The 21,599-nt window shown below is 44.9% G+C and overlaps 1 protein-coding gene across 14 annotated transcripts in view; it reads left to right on the top strand.

The window, feature by feature from the left end:
* PTPRM (protein tyrosine phosphatase receptor type M) overlaps nucleotides 1–21,599 on the top strand; it is a 1,209,695-nt gene that overhangs the window by 588,009 nt on the left and 600,087 nt on the right. For all 14 annotated transcript variants that reach the window (XM_063923506.1, XM_063923503.1, XM_063923501.1 and 11 more), the window contains exons 10-11: nucleotides 10,607–10,808; nucleotides 13,442–13,544. In XM_063923506.1, the coding sequence (XP_063779576.1) occupies nucleotides 10,607–10,808; nucleotides 13,442–13,544 (305 nt within the window). The remainder of the gene's footprint in view (nucleotides 1–10,606; nucleotides 10,809–13,441; nucleotides 13,545–21,599) is intronic.

Raw genomic sequence — 21,599 nt, 5'->3', positions numbered from 1 at the left:
TAAGAGTCTTAATAGCATCCTGGGTCAGAAAGGGTCTGATCCTGGAAATATTTTTTAGATGAAAACGGCAGGTTTGTGAGAGGTGCTGAATGTGAGGTTTGAAGGAGAGGGAGAAGTCAAGGATTACTCCAAGACAGCGCACTTGGGGGGTAGAGGAGATAGTAGTGCCATCAATAGATAATGAGATTGTAGGAGGTGAGGTTATGCGGGAGGGAGGGAAGATGATCAGCTCGGTCTTAGACATGTTAAGTTTAAGAAAGCGCTGGGACATCCAGGAAGAGATAGCAGAGAGACAGTTGGAGATACGAGTGAGGAGAGTAGGGGAGAGGTCTGGAGAGGAAAGATAGATTTGAGTGTCGTCAGCATAAAGATGATATTGGAAACCAAAAGAACTAATGAGCTTACCTAGTGAGGACGTATAGAGAGAGAAGAGGACCAAGGACAGAACCTTGGGGTACCCCTACAGTTAGTGGAAGTGAGGGGGAGGTGGAGTCATGAGAGGAGACAGAGAATGAACGGTTAGAAAGGTAGGACGACAACCAAGAGAGGGCAGTGTCATGCAGACCAATGGAGTGAAGGATTTGCAGTAGGAGAGGATGGTCCACAGTGTCAAAAGCAGCAGTGAGATCAAGTAGAATAAGTAGAGAGTAGTGTCCCTTAGATTTAGCAGCATGCAGGTCATTGCATACTTTTGTAAGGGCAGTTTCAGTGGAGTGGAGAGGACGGAAGCCAGATTGGAATGGGTCAAGCAGTGAGTGTGAGGAAAGAAAGGAAGTAAGGCGGTTGTAGACAATACGCTCAAGGAGTTTGGAGGCAAAAGGGAGGAGAGAGATGGGTCGGTAGTTGGAGAGAGTGTTTGGATCAAGGGTAGGTTTTTAAGAATAGGAGAGATGAGTGCATGCTTGAAGGCAGAGGGGACAGTGCCTGATGATAGGGAGAGATTGAGAAGGTGGGAAAGATGGGAACAAGCAGAAGAAGAGAGGTAGCGGAGGAGGCGGGAGGGGATAGGGTCAAGTGGGGAGGTGGTGAGGGGACAGGAACGAATGAGGGCCATGACTTCCTCTCCAGATGCATGGGAGAAAGATGACAGAGTTGGTGCGAGGGATGGGGAGGGTTGGTAAGGGATGGGGGAAGGCTGGTTACTGATGGTCTGGTGTGATGTGATGTCCTGACGTATGGAGTCAATTTTGGATGTGAAGTAAGTGGCAAAGTCAAGAGCAGAAAGTGAGGAAGGGAGACGAGGTGGAGGTGGGCAGAGGAGTGAGTTGAGAGTGGCAAAGAGGCGCCGGGGGTTGGAAGACTGGGAGGAGATGAGGTTCTTGAAGTATGACTGTTTAGCAAGAGAAAGGGCAGCACTGAAGGATGAAAGCATAAGTTTGAAATGGAGGAAGTCTGCCTTAGAGCGTGATTTCCTCCAGTGTCGCTCAGCAGTACGTGAGCATTTTTGCAGATATCTGGTGCATTTGGTGTGCCAGGGTTGAGGTGTTAATTTGCGAGGGTGAATAGTGGTTGGTGGAGCAACAGAGTCAAGAGCAGAAGTAAGGGAAGCATTGTATGTGGAAGTGGCTTGCTCAGGGCATGAGAGAGAGAGAATAGGAGAGAGAAGTGAGTCAAACAGGGAGGAAAGGAATGTGGTGTCAATAGCTTCAATGTTACGCTTAGTGATGGTAGCCTTAGGAGGTAGAGATGGGGAAGTCGAGAGAGATAGGTTAAAGGAGAGCAGGTGGTGGTCAGAGAGGGGAAATGGGGAGTTGGAAAAATCAGAAATATCACAGCGGTGAGTGAAGACCAGATCCAGTGAGCTCCCATTCACATGGGAGGGTGAGGAGGTCCACTGGGAGAGACCAAGTGAAGAGGTGAGGTTAAGGAGTTTAGAGGCAGGGGATTGTGTGGGGATGTCAATAGGGATGTTGAAATCGCCAAGAATAATGGTGGGAATGTCAGAAGAGAGGAAGTGAGGAAGCCAGGAAGCAAAGTTGTCGATGAATTTGGAAGCAGTGCCAGGGGGGCGGTAAATGACAGCTACTCTAAGATGGACTGGTTGGAAGAGGCGTATGGCGTGGACCTCAAATGTAGAGAATATAAGGGATGGTTCTGGTGGTACGAGTTGGTAGGAGTAACTAGAAGGTAAAAGGACCCCAACACCACCCCCATGGCGACCCCCAGGTCGGGGTGTGTGTGTGAACGTGAGGCCCCCAGCAGAGAGAGCAGCAGCAGAAGTAGTGTCAGAGGGTGTAATCCAAGTTTCAGTAATGGCTAGTAGGTGTAGGGAGTTGGAAATGAAAAGGTCATGAGTGGGGACCAGTTTGTTACAAACAGATCTGGCATTCCAGAGTGCACAGGATAGGGGGTATGAGTTTGTGGGAGAGATGTGAATGAGATTTTCAGGGTTGCTGTAGCGATGAGGTGGGATTAACTTTGAGGGCAGGGATGATGAGAGAGTAGTGATGGTACGGGTGCCTGAGCTAGGAGGGGAAACTGCAGGAGGTGGGCAGGGAGGGAGGTCAGTGTGATGTGGATGGGGGTGTGGGCAGGTGACAGGGAAGGGAGAGAGGGAGCAGGGCTGAGTTGTGGGGTAGCAGGACCATGGGGCAGAGGTGAATGAAAGTGGGGTAACAGGAAAGGTGGGGGTAGGAAACAGAGGGATGGAGGGGAGACAGAGGAGGGGAGAGAGGAGGAGGTGTAGGAGACTAGGGGGGAAGGATAAAGATACATTATTAGGTAGACACTGAGTGATGTGGGGAGTATAGGAAAGCCTTGACATAGTGTTAAGTAGGTAAATAGGTTGAGGGAAAGTGGAAGTAGGAGAGGAGACTGCAAGTGAATCCAAGCAGAAGATTTGCTGAAATGCAGGTGAGAAAAGCAGTGTAGGCTCAAGGGGTATAGATTTAGTATGAAAAGTGTCAAAAGCGTAGATAAAGTGGTTGCAGAAATGTATTTGGAGTGTAAGAAATGAAAGGATTGTACACATAATACACATTATTATTATTATTATTCACAACTGTAGAGTATGTGTATGTATACCCTTGTCTTTATGTGGAACTATGGAGTGTTGTCAGTCAAACACACGAGTGATAGGTAGGCAGATTTCAGGGGATTGTTCAGGGACAATAACGTAACAATAACACAATGGTCACTTTCTTTGAATTTCACAAATTTTCCTTCCAAGAAGCCTATTATAAGAGTAACAAGCAGGTGCAATTTAAAAAATAAGCTACCATTTATTTGAATACAAATTCTGCACAATTATATGCTGATAGGGTTGCTAATAAAAGACCTTCCCTGCCTAACAAGGGACCTTTACCTGAGCGCATTGCAAGTTGGGTGACTAAGAACTGAACAGTCTGTCAAGCAATAATCAACTAACCCAACTAGCTGTTGTTTCTTCTCTCCTTTTATCTAGATAGACTGGCATTGTAATGGAGAAATTATCTCAAACTAAACTATAGAGTTACACAGAATTGAAGCATTCACTTTAGTATTTTCTCTTCTTCTGTATTCATAAATTGAGCTGCCTGTGATGTGTAGCTCTTTTCACCATAATGAGTTACATTTAAATATATATAGCGTAAGAATGGTAGTCTTTTAATAGAGGAAATCTGAGTATAATAAATAAGACATTGCTTGAATTCTGTATCGGCACCAGAGGTTTATATAAAGAGCTAGGAAAGTGTGTGAAGAGACAGATGAGGGGGAAAAAATGTTCTTTTTGCCTGTCAATCAAACTCCTGACAATTGGTGGAACTCCTAAGTCACTGATGCTTTTGCCAAGTCAAAGTTGTCAGTTTTTCTGACAGTTGGAACGGGAACAAAAGATTACTGAAATATTTATTTATTTGTCCCTCAGCATACATGTAATAGTCCTAAAGAAATTCACTGGAATTTTTGCTGGAAATTTCTGAAACAATTTATTCTTAAATGAGATATTTTTTTTTGACTGGTAAAATGAGTAACCTTAGTGTGTTCATAGTGTAGCAGTTTGCACCAGTCACCCAAATTAATTTCACCAATGTCCAGTAATTAAAAGGCCCTAACAGAAACAGATTGACTTGTTTTGATAGTTCTCTATCTAATGATGCACCAATTATATCCAAAAAAAGATAACATGCAAATATCAGTCATAAAAATAATTGGCAATGAGATGCTGAGCCTGAAATGCTCATGGATGTTAACTCTACTTTTGAAACAAGCTGCTCCAGTAACAAAGTCTAAAAAAAAATGTTCCACACAGTACTTGCTAGGATATATGTTTAAAATATTTTCCAACAGATTATACAGTATATTTTTTTCAGTGTAAATTGAATTACATTAAAATTAATATGTTATATTACAGGGTAAACCGTACCATTTTAAGGTTCTTTGGTTGCCAAAACCGCTCAATGGGGGTTACAGACATGTGGTTGGAGTTGCTAAGTACCGGTTATCTGAACTTTGCGCATGCGCAGGACCAGTTCTACATGTGCGTGAATGGGTCCTGTGACACAGGACATAGGATGCAGCAGACTATCAGTGATTGACAGTCTGTTGCTGTCTAGGGGGCAACGAGGGGACAGCGACAATGAAGGCTTGTCGCCGCTGTTTAGGGGGGGTGGGGAGAGGCCAGCGAGATCTCTGTTGTAGGGCCCCTCTTTTTGCCCTTATAACACCTTGAAAAAGGCTCTGGTCCATGCTGACATGATAGCATATTGCAGTTGCTTTAGATTGTCAGCTCCAATTTTCCCATTCCACCATATGCAAGGGGTGCATTGTTAGATTGAGATCCGGTGACTGTGGGGCCATTGGAATACACTGACCTCATTGTCATATTTGTGGAACCGGCTTGATATGACGTATGCTTTTGACTTAGAGGGAGATGTATTAAACATTCTAAAGAGGGCAAGTTGCGCAAAGAAGCAAATCACCGTCTATCTATCATTTATTTATTACCAGTTATTTATATATCGCACACATACAGTATTCAGCAGCGCTGTACAGAGAACAGTTGGCCATCCACATCAGTCCCTGCCCCATGGATCTTATAATCTATATTCCCTATCACATGTACATCCACACACGCACACACACACACACACACACACACACACACACACACACACACACACACACACACACACACACACACACACACACACACACACACACACACACACACACACACTAGGGTTAACTTTGTTGGAAGCCAATGAACCTACCAGTATATTTTTGCATTGTGGGAGGAAGCCAGAGTACCCGGAGGAAACCCACACAAGTACGGGGAGAATATACAAACTCCACACAGTTTAAGCCTTGGCGGGAATTAAACCCGTGAACTCAGTGTTTTGGTGGTCCTTAGAGTGGTTTAAATAGTTATGTAAAGGGCAAAAGAAAGCAAGAACTCTATTTAAAGCAATTAGAATTTTTATTAAAACATGACTTCTATTAATATTGACTTACAAAAAGACAACAATTAGACAAGTGCAAGTGCTATAAAGTGTGTGTGTGTGTGTGTGTGTGTGTGTGTGTGTGTGTGTGTGTGTGTGTGTGTGTGTGTGTGTGTGTGTGTGTGTGTGTGGGTCTGGGATAAAAACTGTGCCTTGTTCCTAGAGAGTGGTGAGATATTAACAAAAAAAATATGAGAAAGAACACTTACCTTTAAAAGTTTACAAATGCACCAAGTTTGGAGAATATAATGGTTAGTATTACCTTATATGCACTTAATCAATAAGCATTGCACACATAAGGAGTATTTCTCAATAAGGTTAAAAATAGTATAGCAGTCAAATATCATTAATAAACGGTAATGTATTCAACACCCTGACACAGTGATAGATAAGAAAGGTAATTAGATCTGCGTTTCACAGATTCTGCTGCACCTCATTTGCTAGATAGCATTGGATGAGGAGTGAGAGATTCTTTGTAGCAGTTACCCTTAGAAACAAAAGCCAGTGTCAGCACCTTTGAGCAGCCTTTTTAACTTTTTTGTTGTTATCTCTTTCATTTCTGCTTTTGGTTGTTATATCTATCAGCACTGAACAACCAATGAAAGAACAACTCGGCTGGTGTTTTGACTGATGGGAAGGGAGGACAGAATAGATTGGTCAGACATTTGTGACAATGTAACAAAGTAAAGTTTATGTTAGTAATCTTAAAACAAATGGAACAAAATGTGGTTTAAGGTTTGTGTATTCAGAGATACTTCTCTGTGTACCACTGTTGTAATACATGGCATTGCCTCCAAATTCATCGACAACTTTGCTTCCTGGCTTCCTCACTTTCTATCTTCTGACATTCCCTCCATTATCCTAGGTGATTTCAACATCCCTGTTGATATCCCCACACAATCCCCTGCCTCTAAACTACTTAACCTCACCTCTTCACTTGGTCTCTCCCAGTGGACCTCCTCACCCTCCCATGTGAATGGGAGCTCACTGGATCTGGTCTTCACTCACCGTTCTGCTTCCCCATCTCTACCTCCTAAGGCTAAGCGTAACATTGAGGCTATTGACACCACATTCCTTTGCTCCCTGTTTGACTAATTTCTCTCTCCTATTCTCTCTCTCTCATGCCCTGAACAAGCCACTTCCATATACAATGCATCCCTTGTGCTTTTGACTCCACCAACCACTATTCACCCTCGCAAATTAACACCTCAACCCTGGCACACCGTACTGCCGAGCGACACTGGCGGAAATCACGCTCTAAGGCAGACTTCCTCCATTTCAAACTTATGCTCTCATCCTTCAGTGCTGCCCTTTCCCTTGCTAAACAGTCATACTTCAAGTATCTCATCTCCTCCCAGTCTTCCAACCCCCGGCGCCTCTTTGCCACTCTCAACTCACTCCTCTGCCCACCTCCACCTCGTCTCTCCTCCTCACTCTCTGCTCTTGACTTTGCCACTTACTTCACGTCCAAAATTGACTCCATACGTCAGGACATCACATTACACCAGACCATCAGCAACCAGCCTCCTCCCATAACTTACCACCCCTCCCCATCCCTCTCACCAACTCTTACATCTTTCTCCCATGCATCTGGTGAGGAAGTCATGGCCCTCATTCGTTCCTCTCCCCTTACCACCTCCCCTCTTGACCCTATACCCTCCCACCTCCTTCGTTACCTCTCTCCTTCTGCCTGTTCCCATCTTGCCCACCTTCTCAATCTCTCCCTCTCATCAGGCACTGTCCCCTCTGCCTTCAAGCATGCACTCATCTCTCCTATTCTTAAAAAACCTACCCTTGATCCAAACACTCTTTCCAACTACCGACCCATCTCTCTTCTCCCTTTTGCCTCCAAACTCCTTGAGCGTATTGTCTACAACCGCCTTACTTCCTTTTTTTCCTCACACTCACTGCTTGACCCATTCCAGTCTGGCTTCCATCCTCTCCACTCCACTGAAACTGCCCTTACAAAAGTCTGCAATGACCTCCATGCTGCTAAATCTAAGGGACACTACTCTTTACTTATTCTACTTGATCCCTCTGCTGCTTTTATCACTGTGGACCACCCTCTCCTACTGCAAATCCTTCACTCCATTGGGCTACATGATACTCCCTCTCTTGGCTTTCTTCCTACCTCTCTGACCGTTCATTCTCTGTCTCCTCTCATGACTCCACCTCCCCTTAACTTCCACTAACTGTAGGTGTACCCCAAGGCTCTGTCCTTGGTCCTCTTCTTTTCTCTCCCTGTACATCCTCAATAGGTAAGCTCATTAGCTCTTTTGATTTTCAATATCATCTCTATGCTGATGACACTCAAATCTATCTTTCCCCTCTGGACCTCTCACCTGCTCTCCTCACTCGAATCTCCAACTGTCTCTCTGCTATCTCTGTTTGGATGTCCCAGCGCTTTCTTAAACTTAACATGTCTTAACATGATCATCTTCCCTCCCTCCCGCATAACCTCACCTCTCACAATCTTATTATCTATTGATGGCACCACTATCTCCTTTAGTCCCCAAGTGCGCTGTCTTGGAGTAATCCTTGACTCCTCCCTCTCTTCCAAACCACACATTCAACACCTCTCACAAACCTGCCGTTTTCATCTAAAAAATATTTCCAGGATTAGACCCTTCCTGACCCAGGACGCTACTAAGACCCTTATCCACTCACTGGTCATCTCCAGAGTGGACTACTGTAATCTCCTCCTGACTGGCATTCCTGACAAATACCTCTCTCCACTCCAATCTATCCTCAATGTTGCTGCCCGGCTCATTTTCCTCACCAAACGCACTACGTCCACCTCTCCTCTCCTTCACTGGCTTCCCTTCCCTTTCAGAATCCATTTCAAGCTTCTCACGCTCACTTACAAAGCCCTCACCCACTCATCTCCCATTTACATCTCTGACCTGATTTCCCCTTACACTCCCACCCATCCTCTTCACTCTGCTAATGCACGCTGACTCTCCTGCCTACTGATTACGTCTTCCCACTCCTACCTCCAAGATTTTTCACGTGCTGCTCCAATTCTCTGGAATTCTTTGCCTCTCCCCCTCAGACTCTCCACCTCTCTACAAAACTTCAAACAGGCTCTCAAGACCCACTTCTTCACCAAACCCAGCCAAATCTCATCCTAACCCTCTGTTCCACGCTCTCTATGTACCCCGTCTGTTTCACCCCTGTCTGTCTACCTCTCCCCTTAGAATGTAAGCTCTCACGAGTTGGGCCCTCTTTCCTCATGTGCTTATCCTTTCTCTTACTTTAATAATCTTCAACTGCATCAACTCCAGCTGTCTTCTGCCACCTGATGCTTATTCCAGTGTCATCTGCTGATGTAGCTATGTTTATTTACCCTGTATTGGCCTATATTGTCTTCAACTGTAAGTTGTTGTTTTCCTGTTTTGATTATTTGTTTATGTACTCTGTAAGTGGGCGCTGCGGAACCCTTGTGGCGCCATATAAATAAAGGATAATAATAATAATTTTACTTACTGCCACATTCCCGTCAGCTTAAAGGGCCGTACAGATGGGAGATGAGGAGGGAGATGTATGCCAAACTAACACCGGCGATATCGACGCGTGGGACCGCACATCACTGTCGCCGGCACCCCTACACACAGAGCGATGTGATCTTGATTTCTAAGCAATGTAGTCAGATTGCTTAGAAATTAAGTAATCGTCGCTCCATGTGTACCCCCCTTAAGCCATTCTTGCCATTATCCTCTGACCTCTATCATTAACAAGGTATTATCACCCACAAAACTGCTGCTATATGGATGTTTTTTTATTTTGCCCGCCATTCTCAATAATCTCTAGGGACTTTTATGCATAGAAAACTATATATGTCACTAACAATCATACAATCAATCAATCAATCAATCAATCAATCAATCAATCCATGTTTAAAGACAATTAGATCACATTTATTCCCCATTCTGGTGTTCAGTCTGAATAACAAATGAACCTCTTGACCATGTCTGCATTAACTCTTGCACTGAATTCCTGCATTCTGATTAGCTGATTAGGTACTGTGTGTGCATTAGCAATCAGGTGAATAGGTGTACTTAATTAATTGGCCACTTAGTGTATATAGCTTAAGGTGGTATAAATCATGAACATCCTACCCCAAAAAGTATCTAATTACAGAAGACAATACTTAGCTAGTTTCAGAAATTTTGGTTGAATTATGTAAAATAAATTCAGTGTTAACATTAATGATTCAATTCAACACAAGATTTGACAACTGAAAAGCAAGTGGGAAATAGAAAAACAGATAATTGTTTATCAATAGTGTAATGAGTAACCTTGGATCATATGAATGTGTGAATGTAACAAGAAACAGTTATTGGATGAATGAGGGTTTTTTTTAGCTTTAGTAGTATAATACTTCAAAGGAGTCTGCAGTCTAATATTTTAGTATTGTGTGCAGACTGTATTAGAACAACTGGGCTCACTGTGTGCAACTAAGTGCTCTAACACACACCAATTAATCAGATATCAGATTTTACCAATCTAGTGTAATCACACTAATGATGCTATTATGACTGGTGGCCTTAGTTTGCAACACATGTCCCACTTGTACTTGTTTCACAAATAAAGTCTAATATTATCTTATCTTTTTGGCTTTCATGGGTATATAAGTAGCTTATGTCATATACAATAACAGGGCCTGGAAGGCATCAGCACTGAATGAGTTAACAATCTTTGTCACTGTTCTCTACATCTAGTCTAATGTATCTCAAGAGCAATTTGTGGAGTTTGTACAAACAGTTAAGGTTAATACTGCATTTAAAACTCTACACACTTCAAGGGAAATTGTATCTGTCATTATGAAAACATAATCTTTTAGGGCAATCTAATTATTACAGGACAGAGCAGAGTGCAGTCAATGCATTTGGAGTGTAACGGAAACAACTTGAAGGTATTAGGTTAAGCCAGAAACCATCTTTTACATTAGTAATCCATCTGGAGCGAAGTCCTTGCATCCATAAAAGTAATAGCTCATAACAGTTTTGGCTGAGTTCCTTCATTGGATTCAGGTCTTGAAGAGTCTAGAGGAATATGATCTGTTATCATAAAATGTCTGACGGTGCATACATCACAGAGGTTTACCGGATAAAGATGTAATCTGACTCTGCCAACAGAAGACTTTCCATTGACTTTCCACTAATTCTTCTTGCTTCTTTTCACAGATCTCCTACAAGGCAGTCAGCTCTTTTGACCCTGAAATAGATTTATCCAATCAAAGTGGGCGGATTATAAAACAAGGAAATGAAACACATTACCTATTCTTTGGATTGTATCCTGGGACAACATACTCATTTGCAATAAGGGCCAGCACAGCCAAGGGCTTTGGCCCCCCTATTACAAGTCAATTTACAACCAAAATCTCAGGTATTATTTTGAATGATGAGATGTGTTTGCTTATCTCTGGTTGTATAATATTATCTGACATTCAAAGAAAATCCCACCTTGTGATAGTCGCTATGACAATAATATAATCTGCAAGCTTTGCTGCTGTCAGATAAAACATGCAGCACAGATAGTAAAAAAATGATACAAAGCCAAAACTTGCACAGCAATCCTTTTTGGATTAAACTAGTTGCTCCTGTGACATGTTTCCTTTGCCACATACTATTGGGCAGTTATCATAACCTTGGGGTATGAACTTCTTCTTACTGTTGACCTATCTTAAATATACTGTAGTTTAATACTTGAAAGTATTTTAGGAAATGACAGCAATTTGATGCAATTATTAGGCTTTATTGTGTCAGCCATATCATTTGTACAATGCTAAGTCTGTGCTTCTCAAATCCAGGGGATGCGGTCAAGATCTCGCCGGACGGGATCCTGGCGGTGGGTATTCCGACCGCCGGGATCCCGTCCAGCGGGATCTCGTACTGATCCCAAATCCAGTCCTTGGGACACACTGTTTGCCACGTCTCCTTACATAATCGCAAGTGAATAATACACCTTTCCTCCAGCAAGGAAATATAGAAAACATGCACTGTGTGTCCAGTGGACTGGAATTGAGAAGCACTGCTGTATGTACTGTATTCTGAGATACTAATTGCTTAATTTAGGAATGTGCAGAATTTGTACAGAATTTATACCCGTGCTTTCATTATTTTCTGTGTCCATAATTATAAGCTATCAACTCAGACAGTCCCTAGTCAAATACCACTCAGCAGGGGCAAGAGAAAATGGTGAAACTTAGGAAGGGCCCTCTGTAGTCTACCTATCGGCACACAGGCTCACTGGGATTGTAGTCACTAGGTGATGTCGACATTGTTAAAATGTCAACAAGCAATATGCTGACATTATCAAAATATCGACATATGAAATGTTGTCACTGTCAAAATCTCGGGTTACGCTGCTTGCAGAGGTTGGTGTTAGGCTGTGGGGGGGTGGTTTAGGGTTAGGCACTAGGGGGAGGGTTATGGATGGGGATTAGAGTTAGCTATATGGGAAGAATACTCACTAGAACTCAGTAGGTTAGAGATCTGTCCAGGAAGTGATGGTCACATGACCGCTAGGCAGAGGTGTAACTAGGGTAGGGCGAGTGGGGCACTTGCCCTGGGCGCCTTGGCAGGCCCAGGAGAGGGGAGCACCGCCGGCGGCCAGGGCATCATGCCCACTTGCCCCCGTCACGCCGCGTGTGTCCGGTCTCCGGCGTTAGCCAATCAGAGTTTGCGGACCGGCTCCTGATTGGCTGCCGGTCCGCGAGCTATAATTGGCTAGCGAACCGTCGCAACACAGCCGCCGGAGACCTGGAGTGGTGAGGGGAAGGAGAGGTGCTGCGCTCTCCTCCCCTCACATAGCAACACAAGCGGTGAGTGACCGGGGAAGGGGGGACTCAGGGGAGCACAGTGGGGCATGTATCTGGCACAGTGGGGCATGTATCTGGCACAGTGGGGCATGTATCTGGCACTGTGGGGCAATGTAACTGGCACTGTGGGGCAATGTAACTGGCACTGTGGGGCATGTATCTGGCACTGTGGGGCAATGTAACTGGCACTGTGGGGCAATGTAACTGGCACTGTGGGGCAATGTAACTGGCACAGTGGAGCAATGATACTGGCACTGTGGTGCATGTATCTGGCACTGTGGGGCATGTATCCGGCACTGTGGGGCATTGTATCTGGCACTGTGGGGCAATGTAACTGCCACTGTGGGCCATTTTCAGTGGCCACACCCTTCGGCGCGCGCACATGCTTCTTTTGGTGTTTTTTTTCTTGGGGGGGCGCCATTTTCCATCTTGCCCTGGGCTTCGAAAACCCTAGCTACGCCTCTGCCGCTAGGACTCAGGAGCCATACTGCAGCAGCCAGGAGCAGGTAAGTGACCACAGGGCCTCCAGGAATAATTGGTTGACATTATGACTGTCAGCATATCATACCAAACCTTTTCACTGCATATGCTTTGCTCCAAAGATGACTCCACTCTGCTCTTCAGAGCAAAGCTGGTGGCCTACTGGGGTGCTGCAGGTGCTTGAGGGGAAGGGGTGTGGCATCCCCAGTGAAAAGAGGACATCAAAGTAGTTCCGCTATGGTCAATCAGCATTTCCCTGGCTGTAGCCTTCCACCAAATTCTATTAGACAGAGGCTTGGTATGGATGTGAAGTAGACCAGTAGTAGGCAACCTTTTTTAGGTGGGATTCCAACTGTTACTGTGCCATTCTTTTGGGATCCCAATTGTCATTGTCCAGTTTTTTTCAGGAACCTAAAAGTGGTGTTGCTAGTAGAATGTTTTGTATATCTGATAATTAGGGATCCCAGGACAAGGTTTGTAGTCCTTACTCAAGGCTTCAACCAACATAGAGCAGCAGAAGATGTATATGCCTATTGAGGCATAGTATTGCAGCATAAACCTTGTATTTCATAGCTTTTTCCCCTTCTGCATCTACTTTGCTTGTTCACTCAAATAAACCAAGCATTCTCCCCATGTTCGGGTGTCCCCTGTTACTTTAACTGTATAATTATGTAACAAAAGAGTGATTTTCTTAATTTATTTTTGTGTGCATTTCCAGCACCCTCTATGCCAACATATGAGCTGGAAACACCTCTGAATCAGACTGACAGCACATTGACAGTTCTGCTGAAGCCAGCTCAGAGCAGAGGAGCGCCTGTCAGGTACGGGGGAGACTAAAAAAATGATGTTAAAAAATGAAATTGATTACATTCTTGAATATGTTTCTGGGGATTACTTTCTAAGCAGTATGCACTGTGTAAATCCATGTCTGCATTAGGGCTAATTAAATTAAATAACAGTAGAAAGGAAAGCACTTTGATGAGTGTCTGAGTATTGTTTAAGGCATTTGATCCAGATGCAAGTGGCTCAGTCTTTGAAGATGGAGAACAAAGCCGCAGCACTGGTATGTGGGTGGCACATTCGCTCCTGCAATGTAATTACTTGCTGTTATCAGCAAAACTCATTTCCACTCTGGATGGTTTTACTGCACTAACTTGTCAATATTTACCTACGTAAAGGCTTGGCCAGGCTAATTCTACTATTGTGGCACTGTGTCACAATAAAACAGCAGGTGGACTTTTTAATGAAAACACCCTCTGCAGGACCGTTTTGAAATGTAGCTACTTGGGACTTAAAAACAGCATGTTTGTCTAGCTTCAGGTGAGTGAAAGTCAAGGACAACATAAGGGTGCAGTGCTCCCATTAGCATGAGAAAACACATACGCTTGACTATTGTCACTGCTGCTTGTTTGCCACGTCTGCATGAAACAAATGATTATGGGTTACTTAAATTGTTTCTGAGGTTTCTTTAGGGCAAACTCCTTTGCTTATTACTACTACAGGTTGAGTATCCCATATCCAAATATTCCGAAATACGGAATATTCCGAAATACGGACTTTTTTGAGTGAGAGTGAGATAGTGAAACCTTTGTTTTCTGATGGCTCAATGTACACAAACTTTGTTTATACACAAAGTTATTAAAAATATTGTATTAAATGACCTTCAGGCTGTGTGTATAAGGGCCCTCATTCCGAGTTGATCGCTCGCAAGGCGATTTTAGCAGAGTTACACACGCTAAGCCGCCGCCTACTGGGAGTGAATCTTAGCTTCTTAAAATTGCGACCGATGTATTCGCAATATTGCGATTACTAACTACTTAGCAGTTTCAGAGTAGCTTCAGACTTACTTTGCCTGTGCGATCAGTTCAGTGCTTGTCGTTCCTGTTTTGACGTCACAAACACACCCAGCGTTCGCCCAGACACTCCCCCGTTTCCCCGGCCACTCCTGCGTTTTTTCCGGAAACGGTAGCGTTTTTTCCCGCACGCCCATAAAACGGCCTGTTTCCGCCCAGTAACACCCATTTCCTGTCAATCACATTACGATCGCCGGAGCGATGAAAAAGCAGTGAGTAAAAATACTATCTCCATTGTAAAATTACTTGGCGCAGTCGCAGTGCGAATATTGCGCATGCGTACTAAGCGGAATTTCACTGCGATGCGATGAAAAATACCGAGCGATCAACTCGGAATGAGGGCCAAGGTGTATATGAAACATAAATGAATTGTGTGAATGTACACAACTTTGTGTAATGCACAAAGTTACAAAAAATATTGGCTAAAATGACCTTCCGTCTGTGTGTATAAGGTGTATATGTAACAAAAATGTATTCTGTGCTTAGACTTAGGTCCCATCGCCATGATATCTCATTATGGTATGCAATTATTCCAAAATACGGAAAAATCCGATATCCAAAATTCTTCTGGTCCCAAGCATTTTGGATAAGGGATACTCAACCTGTAGTTTATTTATGTGGCCTAGGAGTTCTATATAATTTATCACTAGTGCAGACTTGCATTGCATTGACCATTCTGTAAAGCTAGTTTGTTGTATTAAGTGACTCGCAATTGTCTTTTTTTTCCATTCATAAAATGCATTGTCACAGTGATTAACCCCAAAGCTGCCAATTTGACATTTGCATAGTGGGATCATTTGGTCATCCAAAAAGATACAGTGGAGTTATGCTATTACAAGAATTTTAACCATGGCACAATTGAATGTTTATTACATCGCAGGTGCACATCAGATACAATTGTAACTCATATAGGGGGAGATGTACTAAGCCTTGGAGACTGATAAAGTGGAGAAAGATAAAGTACCAACCAATCAGCTACTAACTGCCATGTTACAGGCTGTGTTTCAAAAATGACAGTAGGTGATTGGCTGGTGTTTTTTTTCCTCTCTCCCCACTTTATCACTCTCCAAGGCTTGGTACAGCTGCCCCATATAGTTTATCACATAAGGTTTATTGCATTATTGACTTTATTGCATTATATATGGTCAGTGTACGGCATTTCCTGCATGACATAAAGCACTATTATCCCTCCATTTAGTTGCATTATGCAACATTATAGCACCATCATCCTGCCACTCTGGAGCCTCATTTTGTTACCATCCAGCACAATCTTGCCACCATTTTACTGCATAATTATTCTATATACAGTAGTCTCTGAGGGGCATATTCATCATGAATTGTGCAATGAGAATTTTTAGTTTTCAGTTATCATTGTATTCTCTCACAATTTTTTCGTGATTCATTATGCCCCCATAAGAAAATTATCACTTTTGAAAAACTGGGCTTTTTGAGAAGATAGTTTTTAGAAAAGTGATAATTTTCCCTTCTGGCTGCCGGCGTGCCCAGCTGTAGATAGGGTCACTGCAGCCACCTCCAGCCCTTATAGCTGGGGCACCCTAAACAGCACCCCCTCATCATATTGTCGGGACTGGCCAGCTGCTGAAGTGATGTATGCAGCCGGCACCAGCGTCTCCTGTCTGCCCCCCCCCCCCCCCCCCCGCTCCTGTGTGTGAATCCTGGCCGCCCCCTGTACTTTGAGTACTATTTGAGTATTGTGGGTGCCCCCCCCCCCCACCGCTGGCAGCTGTGTGTCACGGCCGCCCGCTGCCAACTGGGGGGGTCATTCCGAGTTGATCGGTTCGCTAGCAACTTTTTGCAGCGCTGCGATCAGATAGTCGCTGCCTATGGCGGAGCATATTTTAGCTTTGCAAGTGTGCGAACGCTTTTGCAGCCGACGGCACAAAAAATTTTTTTGCAGTTTCTGAGTAGCTCTGGACTTACTCAGCCACTGCGATCACTTCAGTCTTTTTGATCCCGGAATTGACGTCATACACCCGCCCTGCAAACGCTTAGACACGCCTGCGTTTTTGCAAACACTCCCAGAAAATGGCCACTTGACACCCACAAACACCCTCTTTCTGTCAATCACCTTGCGATTGGCTGTGCGAATGGATTTTTCGTTAAATCCATCGCCCAGCAACGATTCGCTTTGTACCCTATGACGCGCCTGCGCAATGTGGTGCATACACATGTGCAGTTTTGACGAGAATTAACCTGATCGCAGTGCTGCAAACAGTTGCTAGCGAGTGATCAACTCGGAATGACCCCCAGTGTCTCCCAGTGTCTCCCGGCCGCGCACCCCCCGCCATCAGCAGAAGCCGCGGCCCCCTCACCTCTTTGCTAGGACTTTCAGCTCTGTGTCTGCTCGGCTGCACAGGGAGGTGAATGCTCAGCCGTGGCCCACCCCCTCTTCCCCGCCGGCTCCTTATTGGCGGGGCTTCCGGGGCTGCCAGGTTTTGCTGCAGTCACGGCCCCAACCCCACCCCCGGACCTTACTGCCGGGGCTGCCAGCCTGCAGAGATCACTCTGCAGCCGCAACCCCCTCCTCCCCCCTACCCCTACTGCACGTTCAGACTCCGGAAAAAATGCTTGTCCGGAGTTTGATGAATATCACAATTTCTACATCTCCTGGGGAGTGTAGAAATTGTAACATTTAAAGTATAAAGAATATGCCCCTTAGTGTCTATAATTATTATCTTATTACAGATGCTTAAAACCATCTCATACCTTACACCTATCCACATATATATCCAAAAAATCATGCCAAATAACCCCATTTATCATGCCAGAGACTTTGCTACATAGATTTTCCAAAACACCAATACTAAGTACTATTATAATAAGTTAAAAATGCTGTAAAAAGGTAGCAGAAAGATGGAAAAATTACACAATGCAGAGTAAACAGGCAAAAGACAGGTCTGATACCTGTGATCCTCTCCAGGGCCGAACTGCCCATCTGGCACTTCTGGTAAATGCCAGATGGGTCTTGATGGGTCGATCCGAGCACCCACAAAAACCTGGGCTGGCTGAGCAGCACAGCCTCCTAGGGTTCTGCTCAGCTGCCTGCAGACAGATAGGCATTGGACGTGCCAAGTGGACAGCCCCCCTTCACCTGTGGCATGTTCCCTTAAGCTGTGACCCCACCTCTTTCTATGTGTGTTCACCTGTGGCGTGCCAGCAAAGTACGGTGCCCGGGCTGATTAAGAGCCCCAGTCTGTCCCACATCCTTGCCATGTATTATTATGCTTAATCCTCAACACTGTGCCAATTCCTTTGTTGCAAATAGTGAATCCTAGTGTACTATGGGCCTAATTCAGAGTTGATCGAAACAGCAATTTTGTTAGCATTTGAGCAAAACCATGTGCAGAGCTGGCCCTTGGCATAGGCAAACTAGGCAAATGCCTAAGGCATTTGGTATTGCTAGGGGCACGAGCAGCTTCTGCTGATTAAAATTATATGCGTCATGCCTATATTCTGTGTGTGATTGCCGCTGTATCTGCATACGAAATGCTACATTACATGTATTCCTGGAAATCACTGTAATGTAGCATTTCGTATGAAGATACAGTCACATGAAGACACAGAATATAGGCATGCCGTATATCATTTTAATTAGCAGATGCTGCTTGTGCATCCTAGCCACATAGTAATGCAAATAAGATGCAATTTCATCAAAAAAAGGCACCGGACGTTAACAGAGCTGCCAGCTGACTCATGCCAGGCAGCTCCTGCTGCATGGCGTATTGAGGCAAGATGTATGAGGACACACCTGTATCCAAGCAGAGGAAGAGGTCACAGTGTTAGCGGCCATGTGAGTGGTGTGTGCGTGTGGGTTGGTTGTGCAGTAGTGTTCGGCATATGTGTAAGAGGCATTATGTGTGTCATGTGTATAAATGCATTAATAATGTGCAGCAAATGTGTCAGGGGCACTATGTGTCATTATGTGTTTAAGTGCACTAATAATGTGCAGCATATGTGTAAGGGACATTATGGGGGAGATTCAAATATTAAAAGTCGGTTGGGTGTCTGCTTTTTCCTGTCTATTAGATAGGAAAAAACAGACTCCCAACTGACTTTTCAAACATTTGAATCTCCCCTTATGTGTGTCATTAAGTGTATAAGGGCATTAATAATGTGTGGCATATGGGTAAGGGGCATTATGTGTAAAAGGGCATTAATGAAGGTTGGCATAATGTTGAATGTGCATTATGTTTATAAGGACATTAATAATGTGTGTAATACGTGTAAGGATCATTACTGTGTGGTATTATGTGTATAAATGCATTGCTAATGTGTGGCATTACGTGTATAAGGTACTCTACTGTGTGGTGTAATGTATAGAAAGGGCACTGCTGTGTGGTCTAATGTGAATAAAGAGCAATATGGTGTGGTGTAATGTGAATAATGAGCAATTCAGTGTGATGTAATGTGAATTAGGGGCACTACTGTGAGGAGTATCGTTTATAAGGTAAAGTGGTAGTACTGTGTGATGTAATGTGAATTAGGGACAATATCGTATGATAACATGTGAATAAAGTTGCACTACTGTGTGGTGTTATTTGAATTGGGGCCACTATTGTGTCGCCATGCCCCGAATGTGCGCACTGTTCCTATTTAAAATATAGGGGGTAGGAACTCCAAAATGAGGACTGCTATAGGTGAGGGGTGATGGTGCTGGGAAAGGGGTGCAGGGTCAGTGGTGGAACTAGCGGCAGTGCTAGGGGGCACCAGCCAAATTCTTGCCTAGGGCATCATATTGGTATGGGCCGGCTCTGACCATGGCCCTCATTCCGAGTTGATCAACTAATCTCCGCCTATGGGGGAGTGTATATTAGCATAGCAGGGCAGCGTTCGCTTGTGCAGCCCTGCTATGCTAAAAAAGTTTCACACAAAACAAGACCAGCCCTGGACATACTGTACTTACCCTGTGCGATGGGTCCAGCGATGATGGTCACGGCTTTGACGTCAGACATCCGCCCTCCGTTCGCCTTGACACGCCTGCGTTTTTCTTACCAGTCCCCGAAAACGGCTTCAAGCGGTGAGTTGACGCCCCAGAACGCTTTCCTGCTGTCAATCTTCTTGCGTTCGACCGCTGCGACCGTTTTCTTCGCTGTCAGCATCGTTGCCGTCGCCGAGCAACGATGCGCGTGTGCAATGCGCATGCGCATTCCAGACCCAATCGCACCGCTGCGAAGAAGCGCAGCGTGAGATCGGGTCGGAATGAGGGCCCATGTGCACTGCAGGAGGGGGCAGATATAACATGTGCAGAGAGAGTTAGATTTGGGTGGGGTGTGTTCAAACTGAAATCTAAATTGCAGTGTAAAAATAAATCAGGCAGTATTTATCCTGTACAGAAACAAAATAACTCACTCAAATCTAACTCTCTCTGCAAATGTTATATCTGCCACACCTGCAGTGCACATGGGGGGGTAATTCAGACCTGATTGCTATGCTGCGTTTTCGAACATCCTGCGATCAGGTCTAAACTGCGCATGCGTATGCACCACACTGCACAGGTGTGTCGCACAGGTACAAAGTGTTTCGCCGCTCAGCGTTGGGTTTGTGCGAAGAATCCATTCGCACGGCCGATCACAAGGAGATTGACAGGAAGAAGCCGTTTGTGGGTGGCAACTGAACGTTTTCTGGGAGTGGTTGCAAAAACGCAGGCGTGTCCAAGCGTTTGCAGGGACGGTTCCTGACGTCAATTCCGGTCCCGGGAAGGCCGAAGTTATCGCAGCAACTGAGTAAGTCCTGGGCTGTTCAGAGACTGCACAAGATCTGTTTGTACAGCTTTGCTATGCATGCGTTCGCACAGTTGCACAGCTAAAATACACTACCCCAATAGGCGGCGACTGTCTGATCGCAGCAGTGTAAAAATCGCCTGCTAGCTATCAGGTCTGAATTAGGTCCATGGTTTTGCCCAACTGCTAACAAATTTGCTGCTGCGATCAACTCTGAATTACCCCTATATGCGATTTATCCACAAAATTGAGGAACAAGTAGCAAAATTGAGGAAAGCTATGCAGCACAGAAATTGTACTAAGGACACATCTGTATCACCAGATTTGTTTTTTTTCCATGCCTGAGTACTACTGCATGCTGGCTCAGGAATGAGGTCAAACAGTAGGTTACACTACTGAGTTTGCACATAATGGGCCACATCCGTGGCTGCATTGCATGCTTGAAAATAGTGGTCACATTTATGCGACTGCATCACCCCTATACATTGTTTCTGAGAGCAGCCAGATCTTTGTATACGGTTACCTTAGAATAGGCCGCAATTCTATTGGCATGCCCATGGCAAACTTATGTTTAGCGTGAAAGTCCTGTTGTCGCCCACTACACCCAGGTAGACAGAAGCAGAGAACCGTTTGACTTCCTTGCTATTCTGAATAACCCAACAGATTCACAGAGATGCAAATGTTCACCACAGACAGCCTTATGCACATTGAGCTTTGTATGCCATTCAGGCCAAATATTGTGAGCTGTAGCTAATCAGAGTTCTCCATAGTCTAAAGCAATGGTGGCCAACCCGCGGCTCTAGAGCCGCATGCAGCTCTTTCTGCCTTTGCAAGTGGCTCAGTTGGCTCCCGCTGCCCGGCAGCCTGGCACGCTGCTCACCGTTTCCAAGGGTGCTGGCCCATGAGCCAATCAGAGCTCGCAGACCAGCAGCTAAGGCTCCTGATTGGCTGCCGGACCGCAAGCTTTGATTGGCTCACGGACCGGCGTCTGAATGGAGATTTACACCGCCGCCAGAGACTGAGGGGCAGGACAGGTGCATGCTCATACACAGCAGACTGAGCAGAGCAGCAGTACGGTGAGCAGCACTGAGGAAGGGGGGTGTACCTGACACTTGGGGCACATGTGTACCTGGCATTGGGGGGCATATGTGTATCTGGCACTGGGAGCATATGTGTACCTGTCACTGTGGGGCATATGTGTACCTGTCACTGTGGGGCATATGTGTATCTGTCACTGTGAGGCATATGTGTATCTGGCACTGGGGGCATATGTGTACCTGGC

Source organism: Pseudophryne corroboree, chromosome 5, assembly GCF_028390025.1.
Source record: "Pseudophryne corroboree isolate aPseCor3 chromosome 5, aPseCor3.hap2, whole genome shotgun sequence".
In the NCBI taxonomy this organism is placed as follows: Eukaryota; Metazoa; Chordata; class Amphibia; order Anura; family Myobatrachidae; genus Pseudophryne; species Pseudophryne corroboree.
The sequence above is the reverse complement of the archived record's forward strand: the minus strand, read 5'-3'. Positions and strand labels throughout refer to the sequence as shown.